A 23,251-nucleotide genomic window follows, 5' to 3' on the forward strand; every position below is an offset into this window, starting at 1 on the left:
AAACTTATAGTTGTAGCTTCTGTAGACATGTCTTTAAAATAACTAGTGTGGGCACTGTTAGCAGCACATTTCAGCAGCACGAGTTCAGTTCCCAGGAAGCTGAGTGAATACTTGACATTAAATCTGTTTCATTCTCACTAATGCATCAGCTAGTTTAAAGTAAGGAAATTTTATGAGCTTCAGTCAGGGCAGCAGATAATGGATGTTAAATCATGCTTTCCTTGCTTTAGAGGTATAATTGCAGTTGGCTGCTTCTTCCTCTAAACCACAGTCAGCTGCAGAGCCCATGATGTCTTAGTTCACTGTTCTAGTCCTGCATGTACTGGAGAATGGATGGAAGTCATACTTTATTGGCAGATACTAACAAAACAAACTGTTATCACTATCCAATGCTGAAAACTCAGTTACAGTGAAAGTTATACATCAATTCCAACAGGAATTAGGGGCGTATTTCTGTTATCTGGCAATCGGCATAGCCTCCCAAAGATAAGGACGACAGCAAGCCCTCATTAGTGAAGTAAAACCACAGGGCTAGGAGAGATCACTCATCTCTGTCCACTGGAATTTGCAGCTGTGGTCAGTACTTCCAGGTGCTGTTCTGTTAATAACAGTAGCTGTGTGGAAAGTGACAAAGGAGTGTATATGACTGTATTAAACTAAGTTATGGATATGTTTTTGGGAAAGGACTGAAAAATCCTAAAGTAAATGCAGTAAATGCATTTCCCATCTGTCTCCTCCGCTTCTTTGGCACTGAAGCATTGAAATCTAAGCCAACTGTTTACATAATGCCTATGTATGACATGGCATTGTCAAAATTTGGAGAAAAATACCTATGTGTATCTCAGGATAACTTGTAGTAATCACAGATATGAGGTGTCATTGTACCTTTTTCTATAGAGAGGCAATTGATACAGAATAAGTTAACTGCCTTCATCTCCTAAATTTTCTTGCCATTGCTGTGAAGCATTCACAGTTATTCAAAACCATATAAACCAAGCAAGCAAGCTTGGTAAAGGCATTGCAGGCTTCTGCGTATCTGGTTCGCAAGTTTCTGCCTAACCTGTGTCTCTATTAGTCAGAAATTATTAACATTTGGTGAATGGTATGAAATGTGCAAGAAGAAAACAGGTAGCATACTTTCTTCGGTGGATATTTCTCCCTTCTTTGAAGTATTTTCCCTAATTTTTATTTTTCTTACCACATACCCTTTGTGTTGAGAAGTGTTGCCTCATCTTCAGTACTGGTTGTGTWAGTTAAAAAGTTACTGTTTTATCATGGCTGCCTAGCACTGATTTGTTTATTGTGTTGGATCTTGGGGAAAAGAGGGGAAAGAGAGGTGACGCTGAATGTAAAACTACCTTTGCTGTAGTAAACGTGCACTAATATTTTGCTATATTTATACTGTTGCCTAGTGAAAGGGTCATAGTAGCAAATACTTAGATTATTCCTCTCCCTTATGAGCTGAAAGAAAAGCTGTGAGCCTTTACGGATATGGAGTCTTGACATTTATGGATCCTACTGCAATGGTTTCAGAAACAAGCTGGATTTTAGAAGCAAATTACCGGTCAAGCAAAATAATCACAGCATAGCTGCCGAAGAAATACTAAAGCACAATTCAGTTGTGTAAAATATCACAATGGACTAATGCCATGTTAAGAGATCCTTTCATGGCTCTAGAAAGTGATGCACACACAACACCATGTGTTCATGAAACAATAAAAGGTTCCCAGCAATGCAAGGAACCAGCCACAGGAGAGAGGGTGAAGTCATTAGCATGTGGCATTGGTCTGGATTGCAGCAGACCTGCGTGCAGCAGAGGAAAGAGAAGAAAAATACATAGTTTTTGTGTCAAAAGATGTTATTTGTCTGTGTATGAAATTTGACTACTTCAAATGAAATAATATGCAGAGCTGAGAGTTTAAAAAAACATTTCCTGACTTGTCTTTTAGTACATCTCATAAAGAGCAGATAATCACATTTACCTGCAGAAACTGAGTCACCTCAGAGCTTGAAACCATTAATTCAGAACAGAAAGAGTCCTCAGGCCCAGGGGATCTGAGCACTTGAGGTACCAGAGATGTATTCTACACTATACTCGCTGCACTGGCTGTTTAATTTCCTCAGGCTGTTTACTCATAATCTCAGTGTTTGCTTTGAATGTGCCAAGAAMAAGGACCCTCTTGGAGCATTGCTTGCCTTTAGTATAGCAGGCTGTTGCAGCAGCAGGCTGCAGTGGCAGGCACAGCCACAAGGGTAGCGAAACCTGTTTATTCACTTTTGCTTGCGTCACTTTGGAAACGAGAAGGCTGGTGCTTTAAAGTCTCTAAGCTGAAGCCCAAGCTGCAGAAGCTTGCACAAGCGCCAGGACGGAGGGAGGAGTCCRTGACACTCTGTGCTTCATGAACTGAGTAAGCACTTGAGTTTGTTAACAGACTGGGGAGTTAGGAATCCAATTTCAGAAGAGAAAAAGACAGTGGTGTGGGATGGGAACCCTTGATGGCTGCAATCCCTTTGGACATCTGGTTATCTGGATGTTATATATCCTTGCCTCTCTATCATTGACATCCCTGCACTTGMCTGCATATGGGAGCAATTTCTTAACTGCCATATAACCAGTGTGGTTCACTGTAGAATTTTCTTGAAAAGTTAAGAGAGCTTGAAGCAGAGTCACTTTTAGAAGGGTCACTTAGTTTTCTCCCCTTGGTCATTGCCTTGCTCAGCTCAGTGTCATGTTCAGGGAAAAGTTCTGAGCTTTCATTTTGCCTGATTACCTATTCAACTCTGAGGTCTGGAGATTCTCTTGTTTATGCTAGTGTGAATCAAGGATGTTGAAATAAAACGAGCATCAGTAAGGGAAGAGTAAGGCCTGAATTCTCTGACTGGAAACAATATTAGTTAGGGCAGTTTTCTACAAGATCGCGTGCTGGCAAAGATGTTTTAACCAGAGTTAGATCTCTAAAATTRTTACTCTTAGAAAAAGCTTGGCATTATGCAGCTGTCATCAGAAAGGTAACATCTGGCACTTTGGTCCTTCCTCAGACATGTCCCAGAATAAGTTATTTCATTTTCTCCTGTCACCTGGGTGCTTTGGAATGAACCACACTCAGCCCTGTGCAACAAGGAATCTTCTTGTTGCTGTTGCAAATGCCACTCCATGCCCATGATTTGGTATCTGGCCTGAAGAGATCACTTCTGAAGTACTGAGCACTGAAGGGTTGGTGGGAGATAATTTGCATTCAGTCCCATCCCCTTACTCCCTTTAGTCTCACCACAGACTCAGAGCTCAGCCTCTGACTTTCTCTTCCTTTCCTGCCAGACCCTGGATGGGCGCATCGTAGTACGTAGCCATGCCCGGGTGTCGTCCCTGACGCTCAAGGAAATTCAGTACACAGATGCCGGAGAGTATGTATGTACAGCCAGCAACACCATCGGGCAGGACTCCCAAGCCATGTACCTCGAAGTGCAGTGTAAGAAAGGAGGGGAGGGGTTCCTGTCTTTAGAGGGGAACTGTCTTTTGATTTCCTTGTCCTCTGAGACTTAGGCACCCACAGCTACAGAAATGTAGGAGTGGCACAGGTGGCATCTTGTCTGCAGGCTGTTGCACTAGGCCACTTGGAGCTGTATGTTGTTCGGGTAGAGGGCATGGGAAGCAGCTCAGCCTGAAATAAGTTTGTTGGAGATATAGGTTGCTGTGTGCATACATGCAAATGATTGCACTGGTTGTCTCCAACTGGGATTTTGTTTGCACCCTATGAAGATTATGGGCCTGAGATCCCTCAGTGCTCCTGCATTGCAGGCTAGCTGAGGAAGGCAGTGTAGCTGCCATGGTCTTATTCCTTGGGTGTGTCAGTGATGCTTCTCCCAGATACGTAGTGTGCTGTCTGTTCATCTTACCACACTGGTAGGAGAAAGCTTTGGGGCTGAGCAGGCTTCCTTTTGCACTTCAAGTCCTTCAGCAAAATACCGCCCCCTGGAGCGTGAGAGTGCTGTCCCTTTTCCCCACATTAAATTCTTTTCCCAACATTAAATCGTGCCCTAGTCAAGGATTCCTTAAAGCTAGTCTGACTGGGCTACTAGAAGGTTTTGTGGCTCACTTTGCTTTCAAAAATGTGTCTTTGTTTCAGATGCCCCCAAGCTTCAGGGCCCTGTGGCTGTCTATACCTGGGAAGGGAATCAAGTGAACATCACCTGTGAGGTATTTGCTTACCCCAGTGCTGTCATCTCCTGGTTCCGGGATGGACAGCTGCTTCCTAGCTCAAACTACAGCAACATCAATATCTACAACACTCCATCAGCAAGCTACCTGGAGGTAAGGAAAAGCAAGGGAAGAGATGTGTGGTCAGGAGGGTTTAGTGCTGTTAGATGATGTACATACCTGATGTTGAAGGAATTCAGTCTTTTGTTAGGGCTCCCTGTTAGTAGGTTAGAAGTTGAGTGTTGTTTCTGGCATACAAATGCTAAGAGAACCAGATAAAGGAAAACACCAGTTCCTCCTTGCATTTGACTTTCTGCCCTCTGTGGTTCTCCTCTCCACRGACAGCTTTCAGAGTGTCAGCACGTGTACTTTATTGTTGCTTTTCACTCCAACAAAATGCAAAGGGTATTGGTAGACTGAAATGACTTTCTGATCTGTTCTTCCTGCAGGTGACACCAGACTCTGAAAATGACTTTGGAAACTATAACTGCACTGCTGTGAATCGCATTGGCCAAGAGTCCTCAGAGTTCATCCTTGTGCAGGCAGGTAAGCATCTCGGACAGAGTAAGAAGGAAATGGGCAGGCAGCCCTTGAGCTGGGGTGACAGAGGGAAAGTTCTTTTCTGATTTATGTTGGTGGGGTTACACACAGGACAACCAGCTTTCACTATCAAGGAAACGATTGATAGATTTTTAGTTGGGATGGATTGCAGATAACGTGATCCTTGCCATCTCTGTACCCTTTTCTCTGGAGGACCTTTGTTGTTTCTGCACTTTTAGTACACCCAAGCGCTCTGACAGAGCTGTGATCTTTGGTTTCAGATAGCCATTGCATATGTGCATGTGCACGTACTGCTCAAACTTAGCAAAATATCCTATATAATTGAGGTTGTGCCAGACTAGACACCTTAGAGAGCTATGTACCAATGAAGGAGCTCTCCTTTCTGACTGACTGACAGACTAGGAGGGCCCGTGGTGGACTAACTAATTAGTGCTGCCATAGGGACAGATTTAGGAATGGTCAAGCTTTATATTGGAATGCTGTGTGCATGTGTGCTGTGTGCAAGACTTGCAGAGACAGAACAGCATCCAGGATGCTTTTGCTGCCCTGTTCAGGTTGTCCTATTTTATTGAAGAAAACGTGTGACCTTAAAGAAGGTAAGTCTATAGCCTCTTAAAAAAGAGAGAAGATGAAGGCCTCTGTGCTGCATAATTAGCATTCTTACAAGCCGTCTGATGAAGCCTTATATCTGCCCTCTCTTCCCCTTTGTGTATGAGGCCATGACAAGAATGGTTTTGAGATTCTTGTTCTGGGTTTTTTTTTTTTTTTTTTTTTTTTGCTACTGGAGCTGGGGGTCCTTGTTGCTCCCTTTCTTGTATATCACTGGTCATTTCCCCTTCCTCCTCCAGATACTCCGTCCTCTCCTTCCATTGACAGAGTGGAGCCCTATTCCAGTACTGCCCAAGTGGAGTTTGATGAGCCTGAAGCTACCGGTGGGGTGCCCATCCTCAAGTACAAAGCGGAGTGGAGGGCACTGGGCGAGGGAGAATGGCATTCCAGGTTGTATGATGCAAAAGAAGGTAGGATACCAAAGAAAGATGTTGTCCCCTCTTCTTGCATCTCAAAAGACCTTTTTTTTTTCTTTAAGGGGAAGTAGCAGAGGAGAGTTCTGTAGCTGTGCAATTTCAGCACCTGTTTGAGGATTTTGCAGAATCCCATTGCTATCAGTGTGCTAATAGCACTCTGAAGCCACTCTGGAGCAGCTGTCTCCCAGCTGACCTACACGTCCAGACTGGACCTGCCATTTTCCCTTTTAGCATGGATGTGCATGGTCAGAAAGAACATAAATTAAGGCCCCAGACTAGTTCTTTTAACGTCTGCTTTGTAGCAATACCTTGTATTCCCAATTAGAAATGAGGGCCCTACAGTACTGATAGCTGTATATAGCTAAATGCTGGTAAGCAGGATTCATTGTGCTTGCCTTCACAATGCAGTTTCCCAAGCAGTTACGTATTCCTCTGCATCCAGGAGTGAGGCTCCTGCCCGCTGTAGCAGTCTTAGTTCCACCTGAATGCTTAATGCCTTAAACCTTGCCAGTGGTCTTTGAAGGCGGCTGCTATTCTCAGTGAAGGAGATCAGGCTTGGATCATGCAGCCCAACAGTTTTGATGGTGATATGTGTACTACAATCAGAGCCTCCTGTGACAGTGATCAAAGAGCTCCCTGGAACAGGCCAGGGCCAGTTCCTTGTGGTGTCTACCATCAGCCTTGTGGCAATACCACCTGTGTAATAAAATGTGTCACACAGAGGTGGTAGTTTTGGCCTTTCTCATTGTATGCATTGTTTTTTTCTGAGACTGGGCCCAGAAGGGGGGCTCCATTATATGAAGTGAAAGGGGCAGAGTACGATAGGAATACTGCATTTATTGTTGACTTGGGGCCTGAGCCTTTTYCTTTGCTTTTCCTCTTTTGTTTCTGCAATAGCAAACGTGGAGGGCATGATCACCATCACTGGCCTGAAACCTGAGACAACCTACTCTGTGAGACTCTCTGCAGTCAATGGCAAGGGTGTGGGTGAGATTAGCCTGCCATCYGACTTCAAGACACAGCCAGTTCGTAAGTAATGCTGAGACCTACCTCTGCCTCTCTGGTATTCTTTTCCTTGCATCATTCCAGGGAATCTCTACCACGCATGAATGACACCTTCTTCTCTTGCAGACCTTGCTGCATCCTTTGTTTGTTGTGGTTTTTGATAGTAGTGAATTTCATCACTAATTTAAACTCTTCTTTGAAGGTAGGAAGGAGAGGAGCTATCTGCACTAGTCTGTTCCCTGGGTTACTAGTATAAACTTAATATTGTCAAAAAGATGGGATTGTGCAATGAAGAGTTCAGCAATGTTTTAATAATGCGAACCAGCAGTGAATTAAGTATGTCGTCATAGAGAATGTAATGTCTCTTCATTGTTGCAAGACTGTTTTTGACCAAAATAGAAATTGATAGATTTATCACAAGAGTGGCCATGAACTATGGAGGGAGGCAGAAAGGGAGAGGGGATTTCTCTTTTCTGCAGGTTACTGCCTTACTGCAGCACACAAGGCGATTTCTAGGGCCTTTTGTCTGCTTTATTTGCACGATCTTCCACTCCAAAGACAGGATGCTCTACTGTGGCCTAACACTTTCCCTCATGTTACAACGGGGGGGGGGGGAAGGCAAGAATCAAAAAAACAGAGTCTTGGGCAGCAAGTGACGGGGTGGGAGGGGCGAGGGAGGAAAAGAAGTGTAGCTGTGGCTAGGGCAGATGTGACAAAAGCAGGGATGTGGTGGGGTGCATCTCTTACCATTGTACAAAGCCTCACCCAAGTACTTAGGATCCTTAATGAACCCACCACAACTTCTGGGGTTTTTCTCCTCCGTTCCATTTGCATTTAAATCTAGTGCCTCTTCTTCTTCCCACTGTCACACCCATACTTCACCTACGTCGTAAGTCTTTTGAAACTACTGTGCAAGACCTTTCCCTGAGCTCAGAGCTAACAATATTCCCAGCCCATGTATGTGCATGCTTTGAGGCCCTATGAACTGTGTCTGATCTTGATTTGGTTTATCAACTTCTGCCTCAYGAGAGTTGCTGAGCAATATGGGACAGCACATGTGCCTTGCTGCCTGGAAATCCAAGACCTGCACAACGAGCCAGCCCTCACAATTGATGTCCAGTTTATTGTGATGACTCCTGTTGCCCATCCCGCTTACTAGGATTGGGTTTGGAACAGCCAGTGTGGTGTTTTGAATTTCCAGCTCCATGGTCTCTATCTCCTCTTCTCATGTCTTTTACATTTTTTTTCTATCTCTGTCTTTTCTTTTTTGTCTGTGTTCCATCCATGGAAAAACCGCAGGCATATCTCATTCACGTAAGTGCCTCTCTGCATTTCTTTCGCTCCCTTTTTCTGTTCCTGGAGTGTTCCTGTAACATACATAGCACTAGTATTTAATCTAGTGATATTTTCCTCTTACAGTCCTTAGAAATGAAGTAATCAGTACTGTCCATCTCCTAACAAGACTGACACTAGAGTAGCCRTTCTTCTACTCTGGTTAATACTGCTGTGTTTGAAACAGATCTAGAGATTAACACCTGTTTCTTTATTGTATAGCATGYAATTGAAATATTCGACTTACGTGATTTTTGTGATAGTAAAGATTAGCTTGTTAACCACAGAGTGAAGTAGTGGAAGGCTTCGTTTTTAGGAATTGATCCAAATTTTTCGAATTTTAATAAAATGTAAAAAAAAAAAAAAAAAAAAAAAAAAAAAAAAAGAAGAAGAAGTGAGAGAGGAAACTTCAGCTAAATTACAGATCTTTTTCAGACCAAAGAGTTAATCAAAATTTAGAATTTTAACTTTTTCAAAATTTTGAAACGGAAATAAACTTCGAAAAATTTTCACTTTTTTTCTTTCTAATATTCTTTAYGTTTAGAAGGCTTTAGGCAGTCTTCCAGCAATTGTGTAGATTTGACACTTAAAAAAACACACCCACACATACACAAAAAAAACTATACTAAATTTTAAAGTATGCATTTCTTTGTCCTCCCAGGAAAATTCAAAAATCAGTTGAAGAGMAGTCATAGTGGATTTGATGGATGTATTTGTCAGTCAGGTTTGGTATAATAATATATGCTCCATAGCTTTGTTTCTTTCAAATCAGAGTTACACAATGGCAGCAGAAGAAACCTCTTTAAGCGTTACTCTCTGTATTCAAACAGATATCTGTGGGATGAACTGTTGTTATTCCAACAGTTTGGAAACAGTTTCCAATGATTGGATTGATGAGCTCTGTGAAGCTGCTGTTGGATGCTTTGAGACTTCTGAAGTTGAAGTCAAAAAGATTGTTTTTACCCTAACTKCAGGATTTGAAGCACATATCAGCTATTTTTCATAGCTTATGGTGTCATTCAAAAGTTTGGAATTAGTGGATAACTAGCAGGATGAATGGATCAGCAGATAGGTTCAGAGGTATATCTCAAGGTGGATGAATGAGTTGGCAGATGTACAGACAGAATTTCAAATTGCAGTAGTAACAAAGCGCGTAGTAGACCGGGAGATTTGTCTTACCTGATGTGTTCCTTGATATGCAGTATGCTGTCCAGAATTGTTCAGAGCTTATTAATTTCATCAGGACCAATTTACCCCTTATATAAAGTTAATTGTGATTAGTATTATATCCATTTGGCAAATGGTTTCACAGGCCATTCTGCAATGGACACCTTTAATGATATATAAGGGAGATAAGATCATAAGCATTCAGTCTCTGTGCTGATTACTGCAACAGGAAAAGGAAAATATTCTAATTACGCAGAGGAGGGAAAAGAGTATCAAAAGCCTGGTTGCAGCCACATCTAGAGGTCTGTCTGCCAAGTCTCATTCATCATTTCAATGCTAGTATATGGTTTTTATGAAGAAGGAGATGAAATCAAACCTGTAGTACATAGTGGGGTTTTTTGTTTGTTTGCTTTTTTACTGTGACAATAGCTGTTTGAATTCAAATTGCAAAACYAAAATACACCTTTTGTGCTCATGGCATTATTTGCAACAGGTACAGAGTTACCAATGAGTATTTTTAGTCTAATGTGAACAGCTATCCCTTCTGCCAAGTGATTGCTAAATCAGCTGGAATTGTAGAAGATTAGACAAGGAAAATCTTGGGACAAAAGCAATGCTGAGAGATGGCACAGAGAACATTTGATGCCATCAGAGTGAGGATTTTTTGATTGTGTATTGGRGAACATATGAAGAAAACAGCCGCCAAGTGTAGAGTCACAGAGAAAAGTGGGGAATAAATAGCAGTGAAGGATTGTTTGGAACATCCTGTTAACTTCATGCGTAGAATTTTGTATGAAGGTCCCTAGGAGTCACAGAATCATAGAATGATTGAGGTTGGAAGGGACCTCTGGAGATCATCTAGTCCAATTTCCCTGCTCAGGGACACCTAGTGCATGTTAGAGTTGCATCCAGGTGGGCCTTGAATATCTGCAGAGAAGGAGACTGCACAGCCTCTCTGGGCAACCTGCTCCAGTGCTCTGTCACTCTCACAGTAAAGAAGTTCTTCCTCACATTCAGGCAGAACTTCCTGAGCTTCTATTTACGCCTGTTGCCTCTAGTCCTGTCACATGACACTATTGAAAAGAGTTTGTCTCCATCCCGTTGATACCCTCCCTTCAGTTACTTACAGGCATTGATAARAYCCCCTCTCAGTCTTCTCTTCTCCAGGCTATCCAAGCCCAGCTCTTGTAGCCTTTCCTCACAGGGGAGATGCTGCAGTCCTCTGATCTTCTTTGTAGCCCTATGCTGGGTTCTCTCCAGAAGCTCCATGAATAATGTTGAATGATTGCAAAGACTTGCTGTCGTGCAGAGTTGATCTCCTTACCAGGAAAAAGAAAAAGTCAGGAAAAGCATTCTGTGGTTCATGCTATGCCACTTTAGCCAAGTTGCCCTGACTATGCACTGAATAATGCAGGGTGATCAGCGGTAGCATACGCTACTTCCTGTGTACCAATATGCCAGTCATTGAAATGACTGATTCAAATGAACTCCCTTAAAGAGACAGTAAGCTTTAAGGAAGAAAATTTACCAGATCCTTGCAATCCCAAACTAATCTTCAAACATGCTGCAAAAAAACATTGATTCTTCTCAGCCCCTGATATCCTGCAGAATGCTCTCTGCTTGCAGCGCCTCTGTCACACATCTCATCGAAGTGAGCATTATGAGACTGTTTCAAGGAAAAGGAAGGTTTGGGCAAAATTTCCTCAAAAGCGTTGAACTGTGCTTTCTGCAAGGATTCACACTGGGAACTCAGTACTCTGGAAAGAGCATGTGAAGTATATCTGATGAGATTGGCATGTAAAAAGAGATTCTGAATCCCTTTTTCATACTGAGCAAGAGTCTCACAGAAAAAACCTTGGAGAGAGTCAAAGAAGATATCCCTTCACATAAGTTTACAAATGCTGTGGCAAAATATTTCAAAATAATAATGATGRCCACCATCACAGTCTGTTCTTTGAAAGTCAATACAGACCTGCTTAACATTAAATATGGAGCAGATTTTGGGGAGACTTCTGTAATTTTGGCAGCAAAAAAAAATTGCAGAACAATGAAACATCTGAATGTTTTATCACACTTCCTCTTGGTGTTATGAAAATATCACAGCATTCAAACCTCTCGATGTTCTTTGTGAACTGCTGGAATGAGCCAGCTGGACAGAGATAACCGTGAAAGATGTGAGATCACARCACTTAGGGCTTTTGGCTTGATGGTTAGCTTAGCAATAAAATTGATACCCACAACYGTGTCTTTATGTAATTGGCTTAAAGAATTTAAGAGCAAACTACTTTTACCTGGATAGTTTAAAGAACTTCCAATCAAGAGAAGGCTTCTTAGAAGTGTAGCCACACGTGAAAGGACAGCTGATTGCATCACAACAAGTTTTGAGATTCTGCAGCCGTAATGTCAGTGTTCTGGCTTTCTTAGTTGCTATGAGAAGAACCTTTTGGAATGTATTGTGGAAAGGGCAGTACTRTCCACAGAAATGGTGCACCATTACACCTTTATTATAGATCATGTGGTGACGCTTTCAGACTGAATCCTGACATCCCTGGGACTCCMTAAGGATTCTTGAGGAATACCAGCTTTCCTATAAGGTTCAAAATAAACCTATCTGACACAGTGAATACTAGCCTCTGATAAAGATTTAGGATCATAAAGCAAAGATGCCAGTGAGGACTGGGGGAATATTCAAAGCTGCTTAGCAGGATCTATTCATGTCTTTTTCCTTAGACCTTATATATTTCCTGCTGAGTGAGAAACTAGGACCTGGTACACAGCTGGAATTATTGGCAGGATGGACTATCAGATGAAATAAGGATTTTTTGAAACTAATTTTGGGCTTGGTCATTGAATATCATGTAGTGTGTCACCGGCACACTGAGGAGCTTGGATTCTCTTGTTTTACTGCTGATGAGATCTGTATTATCACTTAACATTAGGAAGAACAGACTCCGGTGTCTAAGGATTAACCATAAGATTTGATAAATGGGACACAGTACTTTCTTAAAGGGCAGTATAAGAGAAGAGCCAAAGGAAGGGACATGCTTAAAAATAACATGTGTGGTCACTAATTTAGGTGCATTCCACTTCATTTCCACCGACAGTTAGGACTTGCTACTCTAGTGCTAGTAACTTGGATGGACAAGGTTTATATTTAGAGAGTTGTCAGGCCTCAGCCTCAGGTCTGGCAAAGTATAAAGTTMTAGATTAAGAAGCAGCATTTATATTGCTTGTTCTTTGCAGAGAGCTTTGATTAGATAAAATCTTACCAATTTACTCTTTGTATTCCGTAGTTTGAGCATACTTAACAGAAGTTCATTCCTCTGCTCACATTCATTTCTCTTTCTTTAGCAAGTGCTGCTGCCCCCACCTCCTGTTTAGCAGAGAGTGAGTATGATGGAAAGAGGTCATCTTTGTTCCACTTTGCTCTGCATGTGTCTCCTCACTGGCTGTGGTGTAGTCTGCCTAACATCCTTGAGTGATTTTTTTTTTCCTTGAGGTGAAACTAAATCTTCTGGTGAAGGAGCTGCAAATAAGCACAGGTTTGATTTTCAGGACAGACAGAAAAGCCATAAACAGCTTCCAGATGCACTGGCCTTGTGGAGGGAGTGCAACTCTGTCCATATCAAAGCTAGCAAGTGCTTTGTGCCTGGCCTTTATCATTGAGATTTCCTAACAGCTAGCTTTCCATTCTCAGGAACATTTTATGAGATGTGCTCAGCTTTTGTGATGTAAGGCTACGTTTCCTGAAATCACCTTGGCACGATAAACAACAAAAGAGTTTAGCTTCTTAGCTAAATAGAAGTGAAGTGAATGACTAGCGCCTCCCTAAGCCTGTTGCTAAGTCACTTTTTTTAAACTACATAATCAGGTTTAAGCTGCAAACTGTGCAAGTGTCTCCTGTTCTCCCTTCACATCAGCAGGAGTGATGGCAGCATGGGAGAGGAGAAGAGATTAACCGAAGACATCTAATTTACCCCACTCTGCAGCTGTAGCATTTCTCTGCCCAGTGCAAAAGTTACCACAAGTCTTTTATCTTTAAAGATGTTACATACTATAGTAGAGGAAATCCCTTAGCTTTCTCTATTATGCTGCATTCTCCCTGTGGCTTTTGGAAATATTTATATTCACTCCTCTTTGTCCTTCATTCCTGATAATTCTCAAATTTGATGCTCATACAGCCTGCCTTTCTTCTTGGGAGTGGAGTGTTTAGTAGTATTCCTACGGGGCTTTCAGCCTATCACCTTGTCCCACAAATACTTCATTTCTCTTTGTTTTAGTACTTTCTATAATGCATGTCTTTTTCTTCTCCTTCTTTTTTTTTCTTTTTTTGACAGAGCAAAGGAACAGTCATTTTTCGAATTCTGTTTCCTGTTTCTTTTGTAAAAGTATTGACTAACAAGAAAGGAAAGGAGGTTCTGAATGCACAGTACAGAGGAGTTTATCTGCTGGCAATGCACAAGTAGCAGAAATGAAGACATTCCCTTAAAGCTAACCAGACACATTTGGTGCTTGCTTTCTGAAAACTCCGGTCCATCTGTGTGAATAGAAAGAGGAGTTCAGGGTGGATGTTTGATCTTCTCTTGGCATTGTTCATATCTATTTTGTGACCAGAGAAGTACAAAAAAAGTCTGAAAGTCTACCAAAGATAACCAAGAGGTTTTCTTTGGCTCCTGTTAAAAGATATTGATGGAACAAGGGTAATGAACTGAAATCCAAGGCTGTTTCTTCCCCTTGGTAATGAACACCCAGAAACAAGGGGTGAAGTAACCCATCAACAAGGGTACTCAATCCTTGTTGGGCTGTAAGATCTTTTCCCCTTGTTCCCTCTGGCCATGTTTTGGGCCCAGTTCATGGAGGTGAGGAAGAACTGTGTATCAGGAGGGTAAGTTCTTGTTACACCTTACTCTTACCTCTTTTGTAGCCAGGTCTGGCTAAAGCTACAGATGGGATGCTGCTCTAGAGGGCCTCCTAGAAATTCCAGTACTTACCTGGCTAGTAACAGATTTCAAGTGAATCTAAGTTGTTTTTTGTGACAAAATTAGGCAAAAATGCTGCAGCTGTTCCTGAAATTGGAATCAGAGCTTTAAAATGCTGAAGGATGAAAATCCATGAGGACTGTTGGAGGGCTAGCTTACTGGAGGAACTATACTACTCAGGCTTACTTCTTTATGGACTAAGAGGGGCCTACATTAGGTGGCAGAACTCTCCCCACAGAGAGGAGTTGTAAAATACTAGCAGCACGATGCGTTTTTGTTGGCTCTTCAGGCAGTACACGTCTGGCACAGGGATTCATTATTCATTTTTCTCATTTCCTCCTTACTAGAACTTCTCACTGTTTTCCTTCCTATAGCCCCTGCTTCAATCTCTCGTAATTTATTTTCATGCTATACTCACCTTTATGTGTCCTGTCTATCTTTCATGTTTCCTTAGCAACTCAGCATTTTATTGAATCCGAAAGCACAGAGACACCAAGTGAGTAGATGGGAACTGCTCCGCATTGGTCCTGAGTGCTACTTGTTATGCTCTAGCCCTTGTATTGAGACAATTAAAGCACTGTGCCATGTTATTTTGATGTTTGTTAATCAACAATTGGGCAGTAATGGATTGTGTGAGCATGTAGGTGTTAAGAATCTGGCATGGTGCTACTCTTCCTCCTCCTCCTGTTGTCCTRCCAAGCCATGTGATAGCAACTGTTAGAAGAAACATGGAAGGAAAGAGCAAGGAAAAAGAATTTAAACGGTTGTTTCCAAAAGGAACATTTTCCTTGCTTGATTTCCATCAGTAATTTTAGATTGAAAGCTGCCTTCACAAAAGGGACATGGACATGATATCCTGCCTAGCCTTGTTTTCTGTGAATTTAGGGAGTGAGATGCAGTTGATACTGGGGCTGCAGTGTTGAGAGAAGAATGAGAAGTGATGAGAGAAGATGCAAATGAAGACCATAACGAGGAAGTAGAATATCTTCCAGGAGAAAGGACTGCAGGGAGAAAGGAGTATTACTCCATCTTACCAGTGATGCCCTCTCTGTATTAAAAGACTGGTTCAAGATTTCACAGGAAGTCTGTAGTTGAACTGTAAATTGGATTCAAATTGCTTCAGTTCCTGCTCAGTACTGGTTGGTTAGATGGCTGCTCCTGGTGGAACTGAGTCAAATAAGCATATGCTTCCGTGCTGGTCCTGAGTAGTCTAAAAAAAATAGCTAAAATATGCATCAGTAGATCTGCAGGCAAAAGAACTATTTCAAAATGTCTGTTTTAGACTAGATGTTCAGAGTTCAGTGACACAGCTTTCTGACACTGGGGGTATATCAAATGTGTAATTTTAATCCCTACCTGTAGGAGATTTGTAATAGATCACATCATGCACAAACCAAGCGAATTACTTGCAACACAGTCCTGGAAGATGAAGCAAAACACTTAGCAAGACACAGGTTTATCTGCACATGGATGTGTTTTGTACAACTAATCACTACTAGAAACTCGAATATTTTTCCTTTGATTTGCAGTAATACATTTTGTGTGAGTATGTGTGAATATGGTCTTTGAGAGTAAAGCTGTATTTACTTAGAGTGGGTTAGAAGATGGGTCATCACCTCTAACCAGAAAATACTAAAAGCATGAAGTATGTGATTCTTTCTGGGTCAGGGATAGAGTAGAGGAGGATAATACAATTACTATTAAAACAGTATGGTACACTCTGTGATCATATGTATCATGTGAAATGTTATTTTATCTGCCCATAACCGCAGTGAATACTTTCCTCCTTGCAGTATTTTTCATGTATACAGCATGCAGAATCTTAATTCGTGACATTTCTGAAGCAGCAGTCATTCTGTGCTGTTGAGGACAACTTTTCATTCTAATCACACTTTGAGAGAGGGTTGGAGAGGGAAGAGGGAAAGAGAAAGATGACAGCAAGCAGTTCAACCAATGCTTCTTGTTTCATCCTTTCTTTAGGAAGAAGGAGCTCCATTATGCCTGTTCATGTGTGGGGTTAGGAGATAGCTTTGCGTGTGGGAGAAAATGTTGTATTTGTGTTTTGTGCAACATTCTTTGTTCCTTTAAAAAGAATGGGCCTTTTTATCCAAAAAAGATATTAAAAGTTAGTTCACGATAAATATTTTCCATGTTTTTTGTTTGTTTTTTTTTGTTTTACGTTGTAAACCTTTCTGAGCTTACCTGCATCAAAATTCAGATTGATGCTGAATGGGAGCAGATTTGGCCTTTTGCTGATTCATTGTCATTTGTATGTATAATCTGTTTATGTAAACAGTAGGTGCATTTGTTCATATGCTAAGCTGTTCTGCAGCATATTAATGCACTACATGCAACAGCAGGGAATTGGCACTGGGCAGATGCTCTTAGAACTTGTCATCATTTAATTATGGATGACACTGCTGAGTGAGCTTGTCTGTTACCATAACTTAACCTCAATGGTAAATGAATGAAATCAGGAGCAATTAGAAATTAGGGGAACATGCTTCATAGCACCATGAAAAACTGAACAGTAGATCTAATCAAAACCTAATGAAGCTGAAGAGTGTTTCTTCACTGGCTTTAGTGAGTTTTGACTTTGATATGTGATGGATAGCATATGAGAGGAGATGTCCAAAATCATGTAGGGAGTTTAGGACATGGACCTTATTTGAATTAATCATCTTAGCTGTTCAGATAAGTAGTTCCGTATCAGTGGCTTAACAAAGCTTATTTTCTTGCAGCTGCTCCTCTGTGGATTGTTTTGCCTTGAGTACTCTCGAGGTCACATCAAAATATTTTTTTCAATAGAGGTACTAATTTGAATCTTTTCCTCTATCTAGCCTCCTGTTTTTTTTCTGGAAATTACAGAGATTTTTGTTCTGTTTATTAGAAGGTGGTGAATAGATTCAGAAGTTGAAGGATGAGGGAGGTTGAGGACACTGAGCAAGAGACAGGCAGATGAGAAACAAAGTAAGATTTTTCCATGAAATCTCTTACTGTATCTTGCACTGTGCACCCAATCAGCTCACAGTATCTTGGGGAAAGATTCCATGGGAATCCTGTAGAGATGGTAACTGTTTTTGCTATGGAATTTCTTTCTGCAAGAAATGGGGCTGGTCACTAAAAATTTGTTATCTGTGGTGGAAATGGTGGAGGTAGTCTATTTACAGAAAAAGAAAAACTCTGAAAATTTTTTATAGCGGTTGTTTGTTAATTCATTTGTGTTTCACATTCTTTTACCCTCGCCTTTCCTCCCCATCATTTCACTCATTCCAGATTTGCCAGAAAGTAACTACAGATGTGTATGTTCTCTACCACTGCTTGCGGATGACCAGAACCCAAGATCCACACCTGCAGTGCCTCAAGGCAAGCAGTGCTGGGGTTGCTGCCCTCAAAGGAATGTAATGTACGCAGACAACTCTAATCTAAAATCTAGTTAGAAAGTGAGACTAAGGGAGGTTTGTGAGCATTTTTCCAGAGCAGAAAAGACTACATCTCTCCTTCTCGTGCTTTGTTTAAATATGGTCTGCAAGTAAGCTGATCAGTTGCCTATATCTCTCATTAAGCCCTGATAATAACAGTAGCAATAACAGACATTAGATTCCTTGGCCAATAATCCTGAGAGGTAGGTCTCACTATGAAAGCCCTTGTACTTTCAGATTACCATAGCATGTACTGCCTGGAGATTGAAGCTGATGTGTACTATGACCACATTCCTCTTGCAAGTTCCAAGGCAATTGGTGTTCTGACTACCTGAATTTAGCCCATGGCAGTATGATGAATTTCAGCTTTTTAGACTAATGTTTACAAAACTCTTCTGTGTCTTAGAAGCCTCCTGCAACTTGGCTTTTATAGCAGATGTATACTGCAGGTTTTGCCCTTGATCTTTAGCTAAAGCTTTCACTGGAGAGGAARTGATCTCAAAGGCAGCCTCCCTTGTCCATATTTATGCCTTTTCATATATTAGTAGCCTGTAAGGTTTAATAGTAAGCTCATTTCAGATTTGGAAATCTGTTTCCTCGTGATCAAAAGACGCTGAATACCTTTCTGGGAGAACTAGTAGTAATGGCTTTCCCCCTTCATGGTGCCCCTGCCTGGAGTTCCATGAGCATGTACTGATAACTAGAGAAAGCCTACACTGATAACTGGAGAAGATGRCTTGAATGCTTAGATACACAAAACATTTTACATTTTGTCCTATTGTATCTTTCCCCAATAACGGCATGCAGGGATCTTTCTAACTAGATTTTAGATTAGAGTTGTCTGCGTACATTACATTCCTTTGAGGGCAGCAACCCCAGCACTGCTTGCCTTGAGGCACTGCAGGTGTGGATCTTGGGTTCTGGTCATCCACATTTCTCAGTACATGCACCTCATTTTAATTCTCATTTACACCCAGCTGACAGGGAAGTAGCAGAGCGGTTAAGTAATCTCAGTAAGATGAGACAGAACTGTCATGAAAAATGCATTAAGTTATTAAGTTATTAAGTAGATGGTAATTCAGGAAGGGAGGCAGTGCATGGAGTGGGTGGTATCGTCCAGTCCAGCAATTGCTTGTTTCGTGATGGGTTATCATTCAGTCTGTCCACTTTTTCACCTCCTTCAGTAGTAGCTGTGTCTTTCTCATGTGATATTTGTCATTAGCTTTCAGTGCAGAACTCTTCGTTCCTCTCCTCATTGACAGAACATCCCATTGCACACACTAAATCATTGGTGTGATTCGTTGCACGTGACTCACTCCATATCCTTGAATCTTCAGGCTGACCACGTTGGCTGGAGCTCAAGCGCTTTTAGTGGTAACTGTTAGCCTGACCAAATCCTGTGGCAGCTCTTTAATCGATAGCTCTGTCCTTGGAAGTGTTTACACACAGTAGGTTTTCACATTTCTCAGTCATTACTATTCTTAATATTTAGGAAAATGTTTGTTTTTGCAGAAGGGAGAATACATCAGAATGAAATACCGTGATTTGTCCTCATTGAACTATGTGGGCTATAATTTGAACCATTTCACCTCTGATGCCTGGACTGTTTCTGAATAACATGTTTTCCCTTTTTTTTTCCCAACAGTCTTGTATCCAACAGTCCTGTGGATTCCTTCAGCTGTCCAAGTTCTGGGGCAGAGTCCTTCTTCACAATAATTTTTATTTCTTCTCTGACTTGGTATTAATAAGCAGTGATGCAGCTGTGCCTAACACTCATGGGGTCATAACTCAGTGCTTTCTATGGTTTAATATTCTTATATTTGCAGGCAATTTTACTGTCTCCCCAATGTTTCTGATGTATACTGGCTAATTTGATTTTGTTTCTGTTTTATTTAGTCTGTAATTCTGTTGTTGATTTTTCCCTTGCCCGTTGTTTACATCAGTTTTTTAATTTTTTTGTTTTTTCCATGTGACCTCCTCCACTTTCCTTTCAACCAATCATGTGCGTGCGTATCATGTGACTTTGTCATGTGGCTTGCATGGTGCTGATGATGTCGTCCACGCTGGTGAACAGAAGGTAAAATACTTTGTTCTGATTGGTTGACTACATCTGGGGGGAGGATCCCCTCTGCCCAGCAATGAGGGACCTCCAAATTCTGTTGCTCCAAAAGCCTTCTATAAGCCGTTGGAGAAATTACTCACCACTGTCTGCATGTGACAAGCTAAACCCCAGTCTTCTGTACTGAGCTTGAAGGATCCTAAAACTTGGAAAAAACATGACGAAACAAAGCTAATGCGGCTCAATCATTTGCTTCTTTTATTGCCAGAATCCAACAGTCAGTGCCCTAGTAATGATCTAAAACACTTTCTGCCCTTAAAACTATTGGTGAAAATCCTTTTACCTTTTAAGAGACCAGTATACTGGCTTCAGACTGCTAATCCATAGGAAATCATGCGAACCATACTCAAACCACCGTGTTGTCTTTTGCTTTAGCAACATTTTTACCTTTCCTGTGCTAATTCAGCTCCTGGAAACATTTCCTTTTCACAGCTATATGTTTTAGTAGCCTATCAAAAGCATCAGAAAATCCTTATCTGTGAAACTTGGTCATTGGTAGGCACATACCATTCTGATTTAAGAAAGAAATTTCTCTAGCATGAGTAAAATTTAGATACTGCTAGAGTAGGCATTGTGTTTTTATGAAATCATACCTATATTGACATACTCAGAGTACATAATGGGAAGCAACACTTCATACTGTTTGCATCAGAAGTAGTGTTACATGTCTCTTGCCACAGCATCTCATTCCTCCCACACAGTATCTCTTAGAGCCAGGCAAGGGATTTAATCAAGACAGGAAATCATTTTAACAGTCCTTAACAGTTTTTAACAGTCACAGTAGCTGGTGAACTCCAGGCAATCAAGAAGCAAAAGACTGACCTTTGCGACCTGTGGAGATGAGATTACTGTCCAAGTAAAGCTTGTGGTAGTAAAAAAAAAAAAAAAAAAAAATCAATAACACTGACTTTTGAAATTTCACTTAACATTCTATGCATACCCTAAAGAGAGGGGAAAGCCCTTGCTTGTTTTACTTCCACAAGTAAGCAAATTACTTTGAAATCCAGAAAGCAGCTAGCTTTATTTTTCGATCTATTAATTCTGAAATCACCTTATTGTATTGCATCACCGCCAGGAAAGAATTTGGGTGGAGTTTTGCCAGGAAAAACAAAACTAACACCAGTAATCTTCCCACATGACTGCATGCATGGAAGTAGCCCCTCTACCTCGGGTCTCTCCCTCTCTGAAAGCTGATTGGGTGACATCCAGAAGGACTGAAGACTTGGCTGTCTTGTTTTGCATGTCCTTTTGTTTTTGTTTCTTATTTTTGATGTTTGCTTCTCTTGTGTGCATTCTGGATCCTCTCTTCCTATTTTTTCACAACTTTGTGTATTTACCACTTGTGGAAATTTTGCATAGCTGTGGCTTATGTTTATTTCAAATTGTGACACTAGATCACAATCTAGTCCTGTTTACACGATGGTCAAAGACTGCAGAAATCAGCTGCTTCCTTGTTCACATATTGCATAAATGACCATAGACTGATTGCAATTGTATTTTCAAAGCACTGCAGGGATGCAGGATCTTTTTCGGCAGTGGAGCTGTTTTTTAAAGAGCAGACAACTGGAACATGTTTGCTGGGAGGGATAAAAAGATATGATAAAACATCTCCATCATCTGCACTGCTATCACTGCTGGGGCTCAACATGCATTCAGTGTCCTGTGACTAGGGAAAATTTGTGTTGCGCTCTCATATTCTCTTCCCTCCTCACTTCAAGTTTTCAGAACAGCTGATTCCAGCTCAGGTACATGTCGCTCTCTGTGAAAAACAGATCTCTAAAAACCACCAGCTGCTTATAAAATCTCGACCAAATCAGTCTAATATTACAAGGAAGCACTTTGTTAAATAAAATAACCATGAAAAGGACACCAGGAAGCCTTTACCACTTGTGTTAGGAAATTGCTGGTGCTAGTGGCTTAGCAAGATGGGATAAAACCAATTTGAAAACAAAATGACTCAGACTGTGGTCCTCAGATGCTCTCATATTATGTGTAGGATCTAACAGGTAACAATGCAGGCTTTAAGAGCCTCGGAATTGTTTGTTATCTCAAATACAGTAGGTTGCGTTCATTATAGTTTACATTTGAAGCACAAAGAATTGGTCACTCAGAGCAGCATAGAATCATCAGTGGTGTACCCTGATGCAGCAGTGGCAATGTCATCATAAATAACTCTTCACTTTAGGTGCGTGCAGTATGCCTGGATTGTCAGCAGGCAAAGCATTGGCTTTTGTCCTCCTGAAAGTTACAAACTTGGTTCTTGGAAGAGACTGTGCAGTAAGGCTCCTGGGATCCAATATTTAGTGAAAACTGATAGCTCTTACAATGTAACACTCGGGTAGCTCTCATAGAAAGCAGTAAAATGATTGTGCTACTTCCTAGAAAGAAGGCTAAAGCCACTTAGACACACTGTCTTGTGTCTCACACTGGACAGCAAGAAATTTCTGAACTAAAATCTGGTAGTAAGCAAACCAGCATTGCAGAAGTCTTTCTTGATGCCATTATTCTTTTGTGATAGGCCAGCAGGAGGAGGGTGGTGAGCAGTGAAGAGCTGGGCTCTGTTCTCCTCATGCAACTGCTCTTGGCCATAAAAGATAGAGAAAAGAGGGGTAATAGGGGAAAAAAAAACAAGAAAAAAAAAGAAAAAAAAAACAACCCCCTAGAGCTGTAGAAGATGTGAGAGCGGAAGCAGAACTGTTTTCCCCAAAGGCACCAATGAGATTTAATGCTAGCTTATTCACAGCTGATCAGTTCTGGGCAATGACAGGATGGCACCATTGGAAGAACCGTCATAGAGCAAATGAGGTGCCTTTCAAAATACAGGCCTTCGTGAGCTTCCTTGAATTGGGCTTCAGAGAGAAAGATTGGTCAAAGATAATTTAAGTTGGGAAAAACAGGCATTGTATCATGCACATCATCTTGGAGATAAAGCACCTATTTGTTTTACTTCAGTTTGCTTTGCTGAAGCAAGTCCCGTGGGTGAAATTTAAATCCAGTGAAAGTGGTCTAGCTCTAGCGAAGTCTGTAAAGTGGCTGAAAKCTGTAAACTTTACTTCTCTGAGTTAAATCCTTCTTATTTTTCAAGGAAAGTAAAGTATGGGGTGAATATTTAAGTTGCTTGAGTCCTCCCACATTCTAGTAGGCTCCACTTGCCATTTCTAGCTGCTCCCACTGCTGGGCTGAATAAAGGCCACTGTTTCTTTATGGGACAGCGCATAGTCAGAGGGCCATGCGGGGTGTGAGCTGGCTGAAAAGTGATTACTCAGCATTATCACACCCTATGGTGAAAGTATAAGATCCTGCATTCCTCCTCCTGCAGCAAAGTGGATTCTAAGTTGTGGATTCTGGTTGGTGTTTGTAAAATGATTTTTTGAGAGAAGTCTAACATGTTGGAGTTCTGTGCTCCCAGTAACTTAACTACCGCCATCACAAGGGGGATTCTTTAA

The 23,251-nt window shown here is 41.3% G+C and overlaps 1 protein-coding gene across 3 annotated transcripts in view; it reads left to right on the forward strand.

Annotated features, from left to right (window-relative positions):
* The window catches only part of NCAM1 (neural cell adhesion molecule 1), a 141,954-nt gene that overhangs the window by 88,431 nt on the left and 30,272 nt on the right, over positions 1-23,251 (forward strand). For 2 of the 3 annotated variants that reach the window (XM_085316889.1, XM_085316887.1), the window contains exons 10-17: positions 3,317-3,467; positions 4,125-4,309; positions 4,645-4,741; positions 5,605-5,775; positions 6,679-6,810; positions 8,086-8,100; positions 12,637-12,672; positions 14,719-14,760. In XM_085316889.1, the coding sequence (XP_085173015.1) occupies positions 3,317-3,467; positions 4,125-4,309; positions 4,645-4,741; positions 5,605-5,775; positions 6,679-6,810; positions 8,086-8,100; positions 12,637-12,672; positions 14,719-14,760 (829 nt within the window). The remainder of the gene's footprint in view (positions 1-3,316; positions 3,468-4,124; positions 4,310-4,644; positions 4,742-5,604; positions 5,776-6,678; positions 6,811-8,085; positions 8,101-12,636; positions 12,673-14,718; positions 14,761-23,251) is intronic. The other variant, XM_085316888.1, reaches the window with a different exon arrangement.

Source organism: Rhea americana, unplaced genomic scaffold (genome assembly GCF_003343005.1).
Source record: "Rhea americana isolate MKP2758 unplaced genomic scaffold, rheAme1 scaffold_48, whole genome shotgun sequence".
NCBI lineage: Eukaryota > Metazoa > Chordata > Aves > Rheiformes > Rheidae > Rhea > Rhea americana.